Genomic DNA, 14076 nt, shown 5'->3' on the forward strand with positions numbered 1-14076 from the left:
CTTCGCTTTTTCTGTGAGGTGTAAATTATAAACTGTACCTCAGGAGAGAGAGAGAGAGATAGAGAAAGAGAGACAGAGAGAGAGAGAGAGAGAAAGAGAGACAGAGAGAGAGAGAGAGAGAGATAGAGAGAGAGAGAGAGAGAGAGAAAGAGAGACAGAGAGAGAGAGAGAGAGAGATAGAGAGAGAGAGAGAGAGAGAAAGAGAGACAGAGAGAGAGAGAGAGAGAGAGAGATAGAGAAAGAGAGACAGAGAGAGAGAGAGAGAGAGAGAGAGAGAAAGAGAGACAGAGAGAGAGAGAGAGAGAGAGAGAGATAGAGAGAGAGAGAGAGAGAGAGAAAGAGAGACAGAGAGAGAGAGAGAGAGAGGGAGAGAGAGAGAGAGAGAGAGAGAGAGAGAGAGAAAGAGAGACAGAGAGAGAGAGAGAGAGATGTCTCTGCGTCTTTGCGCTCTGAGTTAAATCCTCGCGCAGCTTTTATTTGATTTATTTGATTTGATTGATTTGATTGATTTGATTGATCTGCGATGTTAGAGTCTGTTTGTGTTGAGCGTGTCTTGGAGATGGGTTCATGAAGCCGAACACTCCTCGCTGAAAGCGCATCATTATGACTAACTGGACGAACGCGTCCACCTGTTTGTGCGACGGAGACGCTCCAGGCAACGCGACAGCCGCAGATCCGGAGCTGGACGATGACTATCCGGTCCATCTTTATCCTGTGCCAGTGTTAACCGGGATAACTGTGACCTGCTCCCTCCTCTTCCTGATTGGGATTAGCGGGAACCTGCTGACCATCCTGGTGGTGTTGAAGTACAAGGACATGCGGACCACCACTAACCTGTACCTGTGCAGCATGGCGCTGTCGGACCTGCTGATCTTCCTGTGCATGCCGCTGGACCTGTACCGGGTGTGGCGATACCGGCCCTGGAACTTCGGCGAACATCTGTGTAAGCTCTTCCAGTTCGTCAGTGAGAGCTGCACCTACTCTGCAGTGCTGAGCATCACGGCGCTGAGCGTGGAGCGCTACGTGGCCATCTGCTTCCCGCTCCGGGCCAAAGTGCTGGTGACCCGTGGGCGCGTGAAGGCGCTGATCCTGCTGCTGTGGCTCGTGGCTCTGTGTAGTGCAGGACCCATCTTTGCGCTGGTGGGTGTCGAGCACGAGAATGGCACCGACCCGCATGAGACCAACGAGTGCAAAGCGACCGAGTACGCAATCCGGTCCGGGTTGCTGACCGTCATGGTGTGGATCTCCAGCGTGTTCTTCTTCCTGCCCGTGCTGTGCCTCACTGTGCTCTACAGCCTCATCAGCCGCACTCTGTGGAGGAGGAAGAAGAACCCAGTGGGACCCGTGTCAAGTCGGGAAAAGAACAACACACAGACGGTAAAGATGTTAGGTGAGAGCTCCATTTACACTCTTACACTGTTACACTCTTACACTCTTACACTGTTACACTCTTACACTGTGACACTGTTACACTGTTACACTGTTACACTGTTACACTCTTACACTGTTACACTGTTACACTCTTACACTCTTACACTGTGACACTGTTACACTGTTACACTCTTACACTCTTACACTGTGACACTGTTACACTCTTACACTCTTACACTGTTACACTGTTACACTGTTACACTCTTACACTCTTACACTGTTACACTCTTACACTGTTACACTGTTACACTGTGACACTCTTACACTGTTACACTGTTACACTCTTACACTGTTACACTCTTACACTCTTACACTGTTACACTCTTACACTGTTACACTCTTACACTCTTACACTGTTACACTCTTACACTGTGACACTGTTACACTCTTACACTGTGACACTGTTACACTGTTACACTCTTACACTCTTACATTTACACTGTTACACTGTTACATTTACACTGTTACATTTACACTGTTACATTTACAGTTACACTCTTACACTATTACATTTACACTCTTTACACTGTTACACTCTTACACTCTTACACTGTTACACTCTTACACTGTTACACTGTTACACTCTTACACTCTTACACTGTTACACTCTTACACTCTTACATTTACACTGTTACACTGTTACATTTACACTGTTACATTTACACTGTTACACTGTTACACTGTTACACTCTTACACTGTTACACTCTTACACTATTACATTTACACTGTTACATTTACACTGTTACACTCTTACACATTTACACTCTTACATTTACACTGTTACACTCTTACACTCTTACACTATTACATTTACACTGTTACACTCTTACACTCTTACACTCTTACACTGTTACATTTACACTGTTACACTCTTACACTGTTACACTTACACTGTTACATTTACACTGTTACACTGTTACACTGCTACACCTACATTGTTACACTTACACTATTACAGTTACACTGTTACAATTGTGCTTTTACATTTACACTGTTACACTTAAACTCTTGGACTTAGACTGTTACATTTACACTGTTACATTTACACTGTTATATTTACACTGTTATATTTACATTGTTACATTTGCACTGTTCCATTTCAATTCAATTCAATTTTATTTGTATAGCGTTTTTAACAATGGACATTGTCACAAATTTACATTTACACTGCTTTACTGTATTTACACTGTTACAGTTACACTGTTATGTTCACACTGTTACATTTTGAAATATCTGAGGCTCTTGTGGTTCTGCATGGTTAATATGAATTTTCCTTGTTATGAACAGCGTCCTCTAACGTTTCCTCTCCATGTCCTCCTCACAGCGGTGGTGGTCTTTGCATTTGTTCTCTGCTGGCTGCCGTTCCACTTGGGCCGCTATCTGTTCTCCAAATCATCTGAAGCCAATTCTCCACTAATTACTCAAATCAGCGAGTACTGCAACCTCGTCTCATTCGTTCTGTTTTACTTCAGTGCCGCCATCAACCCCATTCTCTACAACATCATGTCCAAGAAGTACAGGATCATGGCCTGCAGGCTGTTTGGAGTGAGATACACTCAAGAGCGCTCAAAGTCGGCCACGTTGAATTCGGAGACCTGCCCAGTGTGGAACGAGTCCAGCGGAACCACATGACAGAGGAGGAGTGGGTTCTGCTGTGAGGGATGAGAGGGTCCCGTGGAGGCGAGAGGATTTATACACAAACCTTTCTGAGCCTTCAAGCTTTTTAAAGTGGTGTAAAATTACTCAGAGTGGTTACGGATGAGGCTCAGAACATACAATCGATTTTAAAAACTGTATGATTACTCCAGTAGAGTGAAAGATTTTATCTGTACTTTATCATTAAAACCCTGACCTGCTAATTGTTCAACTTTTCTGTGCATTAGCAGGAGCCTCGTTGTTTCAGACACTTTTTAACGAGCAGATCTCTGCACTGCAGGTTTATCAGATACCAGACATCACTAAAGCCATCAACTGACTGTGATAAAGCCAGTGTATTACATCAGAACTTTTGTTTTTATACGGCAATTTTCGCTAAACTATAGTCACCTATGTAGAGTTCATATGCATCTACACAAAAATGCCTTAAACCTTGTGAGTTACTGGAGGACAAAGTGAGCACTGTAGATGAAGCACTGTACATTGTACCCTACAGCGGGGAAATACAATCGTGCTGCCTGATTAAACTTCACACATCCCGAACAATCACACGTCTGTTCTGCTTAAAAATATGTGAAATAGAAAACATTCAGCTCATGGTACATCTACAGCACTGTGCAAAAGTCTTGGCACCGTAGATTTTATATTTATACTTCATTAGAGGCTTTAAAACATTAGATGCTCTTCATTTTGTACATCTGGACAGGTTCTGCGTAGAACCCTAGAACCCTAGAGAGTTTACTTTTCTGGAAAGGTTCGAACCATAACCTATTTGGAAAGTAAAGAATGCTTAAATTATCCGCAGAATCCTTTTTCCTTTTTCAGACAGAGGAAAGTGAACTGTGAAGGTTCTCCAACATGCAGGAACCTTCCAGCTGATTCCTTATAAAACTGCGGCACAGAATGTGAGACAACTGGTGTAGTTTTAAAAGGAAAAAAAAAATCACCAAATATTTTAGTTTCTAATGTTTACTGCTCTTTCTATTCCATTTTTATTAATATTCACAAAACATCATCTTTACATTTTCTTTAAAATGATGCCTTGGACTTTTGCACATTTGTTGTAAATTTGTGGTAAACGTGTTCTGTTTGTTAGCTTAATGCTGTTTGTTGTTTGTAAGATATTCGACTTGTGTGTGAACTGAAGCTTTTATGACATTAAAAAAATCAGTAGCAAAATAATATTTCTGTAAAAGTAAGACATCAGTGAATGTGTTTGCATTTTAGAAATTTGGAGTTTTACATTTTGGTGCCAGATGTGGTAAAAAGATGACAAAACAGCCATCGTATTAATTCATATTCAGAAATGTTTAAAATTTATTGTGTATAAATATATTACATATATGCTACAGATACATAATCATCTTAAATACAAAGGGTATTACTTCAACTCTATACATTAAACTGATATGGTAGGGTTTTTTATAATGCCTATGATTATAATTTACAACAATAAATGTGACATGATTATATTTTGACAGAGTGGAATGATTCTCATTGACCATGTCTCTGATGGGCTTTTCTCATCATATCATAACAACTTTAAATTATTGACCTGAAACTTGTTCATTTCTTTTGAAAAAATATTGTGGGTTTGGATGTTTTTGGGCAAAAACTGTTTTGAAATGAAAATGTGTTCAAGTGTTTCCACTTCAAGTTTTACATCTCATTATGATGTCATCTCACACCGTCACGTCGCACCTCTTCGAAAAAATACAAATGGAATGGAATGTTGGAAAGTCCTTAATGCATGACAGGTGGAGACTGAATCGATATTTAAAAAAAAAAGAGAGAGAGAAAATGAAAATACAAATATATATATACTCTATATTAGGACAAACATTGGCTTTAACTTGCTGATCGGAGAAGAAATAAACTGGTAGACTGTAGTACAGAAATCAGCATTTGCTGAATTAAAACAGACACAAACTCGAGTAAAAACAGCGTATGACTGAACAATACACATATATCTGAGAAAAAAAAAAACAGGTTAATATTAAAGATTATTGCTCTATATTTGAAAAAAAAAAAAAAAAAATTCATCATAACCAAAAAAAAAGACATGCTACATGAGGAAAATATTGAATATGACAGTTCATTTGATTTTTTTTTTAAAGAAATAAATAAACGAAAGATTGCACTGTGATTTGCATTATAAAGTACTGTATGCAATATATAGTATAAATAAACCTAACAAGCTAGCTCACTTGCTAACTTTGGTTAAGGTCTGATTGAGCTAGTAAACATTTTTCTTGTACTGCATTAACGTAGTCTCAGCTAAAGACGTTAAACTCTACGAGGAAATTCTGAAATAGCAAAAAGGGTGAAATGTAATTTAAAAAAATGTCTTTGTGCACAGGAGGAAATCTCTCACACTGGCGGTTTTACTGAACAGAGATCGGTGAACAGAAATCGGGGCTCTTCAGTCCCTGAGCTTCGTACATTCCACGCTTCAGTTTGCTGTTAAGACGCCAGTGAGAATAAAAAATAAAGTCTTTGGCCAACAGGAGGCTGCTTTTGTTGATAAGGACCTAATAATAATAATAATAATGATAATAATAATAATAAAAGAAGTCCGCTTTCCCTTTTACACTTCTGTACTGTGCAGAGATTCTGAGAAAAATCGCTGACAGAGCTGTAAATAAACGTCTGACCGAGTCTCAGTAACTGTGATTAGTCATTAAAGAGCATTCATTAACGGGCACAATAAATACAACGGCCTCGAACTTTACTGTGAGACGCGACTCTCGTTTGTACCTGGACTTTACACACTTCTACTCTCTCTCTTTACAGTAAAAAAGCTTCAGTTTAAAAAGGCGACTGCGTTTAATACTAGTGTAATCATTCAAACTACTGCTTTAGTGTTGACATTGAAGCTAACTGATTTAGCACAGGACTAAAAAAAACAATAAAGGACATGTCATCATGGCTGATGTGTTAAAGCTGTATCACATAAACACTTCGTAAAAAGTATAAAAATATGAAATCATTTTAACGCTTAATATGAAACTGTTCAGGGGGCTAGCACTTATGTAGAAAGTTTTTTTTTTTAAAAATTGGAAGACATATAAAAAATACTTTCATTTACCACTTTATGTAAAGTTTGTAGTTTAAAAATCTGTGCAACAAAGAAACAAAGTTTAAACATATAAAAAGCGACAGACAAAAAAACGAGCAGGAAGGGAATATAAAAAAGACAGAAGGTTTTTCTGAAAAGCTGGTTTTCAGTCTCGCTGTTTTCACGTCTCATATGAGAAGCTGGAGCAGGTAAGCGATGAAGATGGAGAGTGAGGCCACGCCCACTACGATGATGCTGGCGAACTGTTCGTCTGTGAGCTTTTTCCCGGAGGACGAGGCGACGGATGCCGTGTCCACGCTGAGAGGCGAGACAGTGCGGCGAGGACAGAAGTGAGTGGACGGGCTGAAGGATCCACACAGCTCCTGCGAGGTGTCTGCACAGCGTCTGCACACAAACACACGCAGACGGTAGTCCGTGTTCCACTGCAGGCCGAACAGCTGGAAGACCGTGTCCTCGCCCTTATACACCTGAGGACAGAACACGAGGAAGAGAACGTTAGTCCACCGGAAGGTTCTGCTTTAGTTTTACTAAATCCAGTGTTTTTCACTTTAATCTCTCTCCGCTGTAACTCTGAGAAAAGAACAGAGAACCTGTTTACTCCGAACTCACTCAGAATAAAAGTCCGAGGTCAGCTCTTAAACTCGTTCTTCAGTTTGTACCTAATGCTTTAAAACACTTTAATGTTCTAGAGCACAGGGTTGCGTGAAGCGTTTATTTTAAATCTAACACTGTGATGAAGTCTTCAGTTAAAGGGCTTTGTGGATAAATGAAGCTGTAAATGTGTTAAAGTCTTTCAGAGATGGAACTACTTTCTCCGAGGGAAGAATCTGGGAGTCGTGCGTCTCTGATGGCGTATGGATTCCACAAAACCTTCAGGAAAGTGTAAAGTAACCGGAACTACTTTTTACTGCATCGTTCCAGTGTTGGAAAGTTGGATGAAAGTCCAATAAGAACAGATCTGAGAATGCAGGTTACGTTTACATGACCAAGTGACACAAATCTGATTTTCTGCCTTGATGTAACACAGATCTGATTATTTTCAGGACTGTGTTTACACAGAAATCTGATCTTTTCAAATCAGAGCTGAGCCACTTCTCTGTGTGGTCCTGGATCAGATACCAGATACCTAAATCAGATACACGATGAGGTGCTTTCCACTGTAGTGTCTCTGAAACCCTGTGCTCTAGAACATTAAAGTGTTTTCCTACAGGTACAAACTGAAGAACGCGTTCGAGCTCTACACTGAAGCTTTTCTCCACTCTACGAGCGTAGGTCTTTCATTCGCTTTGGGGAAAATATCTGTCACTTTAACTGATTTCTGAATGAATCTCTCCTAAAATGTCCTCTCATTTCATCTCTAATCCTCATAAACTGTAAGAAAGCGTTCAGTGACGTGAGAGGGAAAGTCATGGTGGTGAATTTAATGGATTTTTCTTTATGCTACACTGGACATTGCAGTTTCATTTTCTAAAACCCCAGGAGGCCATGCAGCTCTTTTCCACAAAATAATCGACAAACAGTAGAAATGTATGCAGGTAAAAATGAAACGTGGCTGCATCCTGCAACAAGACAACAACAACAACAACAACAACGCATTACAGAAAAATGACTGAAAAAGAGGCGATGTGGAGCTGAGTATTATAAAGGAATTATAAAAGGAAGATCCCTGAACTCAAACATGCTGAATATATTGGAAGGGTGTGCAAACTTTTGCTTCCATTTAAGGTGCCACTTATATAACCATGAACTCTTTGCTTTGAAGCCAACAACATCCTCCACATGCACCAGCAAAACAGCACGTTGTGTGTGACAGGAATTGGTGTGTAAACAATCGATGTTGTGTTATCAGGGGGTTGTTAGTGTAGCGCGTGTGTAGTGTGCATGTAGTGTGTGTAGTGTGCGTGTGTAGTGTGTGTGTGTGTGTGTGTGTAATGGAACAGTAAATGGTGGTTAATTGCGCTGCTCAGTGATGCTGCAGGATGACGCTCCACATCGGCCTCACGGGAGCTGAGAGGGTGTGATGACTGGAAAACACCACAAATTTGTTCTTTTCTCTCCACACACACTACACACATAATACACACATACTACACACACTACACATACACTACACACACACTACACACACACTACACATACACTACACACACACTACACACACCAGCACGCTTCGTACTCTCTCTGTTACCTCTACAGTGACTCACTCTGCAGTTTACCTCACAGCCTCGGAGTCGAGGGAATAAAGCGACCGCTCGGGTTTTACTAAACTCCTCGTTTCAGTGCAGAGTGAACGTGTGTCTCCTCTTAATGTGTGTTAATGGATTCTCTAATCGAGATGTGATTAGGCCACTAACATGCAACAACAAACTGAACAACCATCTACGTTTACTAATAAAGACTTCCGAGAAACGTTTTCAGCCTGATCACACACCTCACACGTCTCTGCACTCTTCTTAACAAAAAAAACGGGATGTACAGAGTTCAGGGAAATACTCACATCACTCCGTAACGTGAAGAAAAGCAAAGATTCCAGGGAAATATTTCACATTCAATAATTATTAATTATTTTAATTCAAATAAAATCAAAGGGCATTTAGCAGTTTGGGTGTGTAAGTGTGTACACACATATATGGAGTGCCAAAACTAATTTCATTCTTAGAATACTGTTAAAATGTAAATGTATTTAAGAATATTATTATTATAATATTTCCCACTTTTCAGAAAGATTGATCCTGATGAACATCACAAAAAGTGCACTTTTATTTTATTTTATATGTTAAGAGCCCATGATCCACCGTTATAATTCCAATCAGAGCTGCAGATGTGTTTCAGCGTCCAGACAGGACGAAAGACACGCAGGAGGTGAGATATCAGATAATATAATATATCTGTGGACTAAAGCTGAATTACAATTAAATATAATGTGTGTAAAATAAAATCCTTTCGAAACATGTGCGGATGTTGGTGCAGGTACATATCAGTAAGGTCGATGTTATTAGTCAGAGTGAGTACTACGCTGTTTATAGTGATAGAGCTGATGTATTTTTAACGTGCTGCTCTGCTCTGATGTTAGAAATACGTTTCGAGTCGGCAGGCTGAAATGAAAGCAGTGTAGAAGTGCTGTTAGAATAATTCAGTACCTGTCTGTACTCGGACTCTCTCCCACCCAGCACCTGGAGCACGTACGTGATTCGGTCTCCTCTCATGGGCGGGACGTTTTCCCAGCTCACCTCACACGCATTCCCCTCCAGCTGAGACACTCGAGGAGCTGCAGAGAGGAAACACACACACACACACACACAGGATGTCCATCTGAGAGATATAACCAGAGCAGACAGTCAGGAACATACAGCAACTAACTACGTCCCTAAACAAAGCCGATAACGCAGCAGGAACTGACAGTAAAATCTTACTAATCCTAATTTCACCACATGTGCAGTCTACATCTGTCCACATGTCCGCCAGCATGCTTACACATCACTCATTCATTCATTCCTTTCTTTATGAAAACGGAACGAGGAGGTCAGACCCAGTGGCCATGTTTACAAATATGGATGAAATAGAAAGGACAAATTAAAGTTTCTGTAAAAATAAAGTTTCTGATTGTTTTTCACTTTATTTGTTTATTACGATGCAATTCCACAGTGAAGGTGTGAAAAGTTCTCATATGAGTTATCTTAGTGTCATTCTTTTACTTTAAAAACCTGCCATTTTAACAGGGGTGTGTAGACTTTTTATATCCATCGTACCTCCAAATGCTAATTAGGTTAACGCTAAATTTCCTCCATTTTCAGAAAAACACTTACACAGTGAGCAGGGACAGAGTGTTCGAGCACTGGGCAAGGGCTGCCTCTTTCCTTCCAGTTAATGGCCACATTTCTCATAATTCATGCATAAATTTATCATGTATTTGAAAAAAAAACATTAGCCATCAGTAGCTCATAAAACCTTATTTCACCTGACATTATTTATTTAGAAAATATTTCCATCTCAAACTGTTTTTCCACTTCATGCAAGTATTTATACAGATAATTAGCTGCAGCCTGCTTCAGTAATAACAGTAGTAAAAAAACTTTAACTTGGTTTAATATGCTGAACTTTTACTACATCCACACACACACACACAGACACACACACACAGACACACACACACATACAGACACACACACACATACAGACACACACACACATACAGACACACACAGACACACACACACATACACACGCACAGACGCACACACAGACACACACACACACAGACACACACACACATACAGACACACACAGACACACACACACATACAGACACACACAGAGACACACGCACATACACACGCACAGACGCACACACAGACACACACACAGACACACACACAGACACACACACAGACACACACACACACATACAGACACACACACACACAGACACACACACACATACAGACACGCACACAGACAGACACACACACACACAGACAGACACACACACACACACACACACATACAGACACACACACAGACACACACACACGCACAGACACACACACGCACACAGACACGCACACAGACACAGAAACACACAGACACACACACAGAAACACACACAGACACACACACAGACACACACATAGACACACACATAGACACACACACACTCACAGTGTTTGTACCAGAAATTAAGATTAAATTTAGGAATGTCTTAATTATGACCATTTTTAACTTTGTCAGTTAATTTTAAGGAAATCAACTGCAATATTGGTAAAAATTGATCAATTTGACTCTTAATTCTTAAAGACTTTTAATAATGTTTATATGACGGTTATAATTTTGTTATAAAAGTGTTATAAATTATACCGAACGTATTATTTGCTGAGAATGCAGTGATGATGCTCACAGCAGTCACAGCGGAGAGAACAATTCTCCTGCGTACCTTTCAGTGTAGGAGGCACAGATTTGGTCGTGGTGAAGGAGTAGATCTCAGAGAAAGGACCTTCTCCTGCCTCGCTCACGGCCTGGATCCTGAAACTGTAGCGGCTCCATTCACTCAGACGCTGAACCTTAAACGTGTGACTCGGCCCTCGATAGATCGGCACAAACCTGACGCAAACAAAACCTCTGATTACTCTACACAGCATTAAACACTCACTCTGATGAGAGATAGAGAGCGAGAGACAGAAAGAGAGAAAGTGAAAGAGAAAGAAAGAGAGAGAGAGAGAGAGAGAAAGAGAGATTACTTTCGTCTCATCGAATTGTCATTTTATCAGTTCTGGATTGAAATTAAAATCATTTTAAATATTTAAATACGATGAAATTAAAATAAATTACAATAATTAATTTTTTTCATCCTGTTATGTCATTATTTAAAGTGAAATCTTCTTCAACAAGACTTTACATCAGTGAATTAAAGCGGATATGAGCTGTCAATCAAAGTTAAACGAATAATGCCAGTCCCTCATTCCCTCCGTGTAGGATCAGTGATGTCATCACGGAATAATGATGATGCAGTCGTCATGGTAACTGTTCCAGTTACAGTTTCAAGTATGTGGAAAATTTATGTTGTTGTTCTTTCGGCTGCTCCTGTTAGGGGTCGCCACAGCGGATCACTGGTCCGCATATTAGATTTGGCTCAGTTTTTACGCCGCGTGCACTTTCTGACGCAATTTAATCCGGGCTTGGGACCGACACAGTCGTGTGCATCCCAGCGGCCGGGGTGGTTCCCTGGTCGGGAATCTTTTTCAGATTTTGTATCAAAGAGTGCTGCAATAGACGATTTAATATTATCACTAACATCCTGACACTATATGTGTGTGTGTGTGTGTGTGTGTGTTTGTGTACACGAGAAATATTTATAAAATACGTATAACTCGCAGCATTTCCTGGATGCCTGAATGAACTGAGTGAGGACAGAAACACACACCAGCCTTCAGCATAAACACAGCAGATAATAATGCAGGTGTGAAAGAGCACCAAGTGATGAGGGAGAAAAATAAATCGAAACACTCTAAAAGAACGTTCACATTTAACTAAACGAGTTCCAAATCTTCATGATTACAAGCTCAGCACATCCTCAGAAGCTGCGAGCTGAGAGCGACAGAACATCACACAGCGCTGACGTCACAGAGCTACAGCCGAGACACGGAGCGTACGAAAATAACTCACAAACAAGCTCATTATTAATGACTTATCTGCTTCGAATATCTGCTTCAAACCCTGTGCTGTAGTGTGTGTGTGTGTGTATGAGTGTGTGTGTGTGTACCGCTGGTTCCTGTCCTCCATCTGCAGGATGTATGTGGTGTCTGTGTCTGTGTTTGGACTCTTGCTGCTGTCGCCCCAGCGCAGTTTCAGACTCTGAGGTCCAGCGCTGCCACACTCCAGTCTCGGGGGATTCGGGGGCAGCGGCCTGGTTCTGACCAGGAGACTCGGCCCAAACGGACCTGCACCGACCGCATTCTCTGCCCTCACCTGCACACTACACACACACACACACACACACAAACAAAAATCTTCAGTAATTTGCTCACGTCTGCTGTACAAGTCCCTGTGAGTGAGCTGTTACTATAGAAACAATAACAAACCTGCTACACAAATCCACCTTTTCTTTAGAGCACCACATCCAAAAAGCTTTCCACAAGAAATATCAGACTATTATTACAGCCTCAGACAAAAAACAATCAGACTGCTTCATGAGGCGAGTCGGGGCTCCAGCTGGAAAATGAAGCACCGAGAAACTTTTACATTTACAGCTTTCAGCAGATGACCTGGTCCTGAGCGAGCTGCGGCAGGGCTTTATCAAAAATATTTCCTCATGCTAGATCACACAAAGAGCAGGACGAAGAAAAACTCACAGTGTGTGTCAGTGTGTGTGTGTGTGTGTGTGTAGTGACATATCTAATTGCCCATATAAACCATTACATATAAACAATATCTCATCTGCAGTCCCGCAGATATGAAATGAAATAATCTATATATTATGTTATATATTTTACACTGTATATTACACTATATAATACATTTATGTTTATGTATTATAATACATTAACAATGTAATAGTTAATGTTAACAATATATTCCAACATTTCACAGGTTTTCTATTTATTTGTAATTTATATTTTGTTGGCTTTAATAAAACAGGTTGCTTTATTTTCTTTAACAGTCACAGCTGATTAAATGCTAGATGCAAAGAGAAGCTTGCTGTAATGATCTGTATACACGACAGCAGTATAGCGTCCTACATCTGACCAGAACGTCCAACAAACCAGCTGTTTGAACATCCATTACACTCTATTAGAGTTCTATAGGGACCAATACACTGATCTTTCTTTTTGGGTCTGTAGCTTCTGTTCCAGACAACAGACTCCATGCTGCTAATTTTCTTTAGAGAATATTACACAAAAAAATAACTAAATAACAATAAACCATGCACCAACTGCTGAATCTGAAATGTCTGTCAGATCAGGACAGTGTAAATGCGGAAAATAGAAAATCTCCCAGATCTGCGGCTTCAGAAAGAACTGCGGCTGCTTTAGAGCTTGTATTTCATGAGCACTCAACCTTCCTTCAGATTTGTCAGATTTGTCTTTATCCTTTCAAAACAGTCTAATTTCACATCCTCAAAGGCAGCTCCGAGCACTTAATGTACGAGCAGCCGGATGCAATGGGAACAATTACAAAGAAGCGTCCTTAACCTGGATCTAAATTCAATCACTCATGAACATCAACATGTAGAAATCAGAGGAATGAGGACGCAGGAAAGGAGATTTCTTTAGAAGGACATCGCAAACACAGCAGGGATGAGAGACATGAAAGCGTACATCATATATCATCACGAAGAAAGTGCGGGACTTTCCAAAAACCTAGAGCAAGTAATTTCCTCCTTTTCTTTACACATTTAATTGTTTAAATTTTTTTC

At 40.3% G+C, this 14076-nt stretch overlaps 2 protein-coding genes across 3 annotated transcripts in view; one reads left to right on the forward strand and one right to left on the reverse strand.

Annotated features, from left to right (window-relative positions):
• Positions 1 to 398: 398 nt before the first annotated feature.
• Positions 399 to 4073, forward strand: ghsrb (growth hormone secretagogue receptor b). Its single transcript, XM_034298258.2, has 2 exons — positions 399 to 1390; positions 2757 to 4073. The coding sequence occupies exons 1-2, from the start codon at positions 604 to 606 to the stop codon at positions 3062 to 3064; spliced, it is 1095 nt and encodes a 364-aa protein (XP_034154149.1). The 5' UTR covers positions 399 to 603; the 3' UTR covers positions 3065 to 4073.
• A 257-nt stretch (positions 4074 to 4330) lies between these two features.
• Positions 4331 to 14076, reverse strand: part of fndc3bb (fibronectin type III domain containing 3Bb) — a 60477-nt gene continuing 50731 nt past the window's right edge. For both annotated transcript variants that reach the window (XM_034298257.2, XM_053227921.1), the window contains exons 23-26: positions 12424 to 12636; positions 11098 to 11264; positions 9308 to 9435; positions 4331 to 6634 (exon numbers count right to left, since the gene is read on the reverse strand). In XM_034298257.2, the coding sequence (XP_034154148.2) occupies positions 6335 to 6634; positions 9308 to 9435; positions 11098 to 11264; positions 12424 to 12636 (808 nt within the window). In that variant the 3' untranslated portion in view covers positions 4331 to 6334. The remainder of the gene's footprint in view (positions 6635 to 9307; positions 9436 to 11097; positions 11265 to 12423; positions 12637 to 14076) is intronic.

Source organism: Pangasianodon hypophthalmus, chromosome 22 (assembly GCF_027358585.1).
Source record: "Pangasianodon hypophthalmus isolate fPanHyp1 chromosome 22, fPanHyp1.pri, whole genome shotgun sequence".
NCBI classification, from domain to species: domain Eukaryota; kingdom Metazoa; phylum Chordata; class Actinopteri; order Siluriformes; family Pangasiidae; genus Pangasianodon; species Pangasianodon hypophthalmus.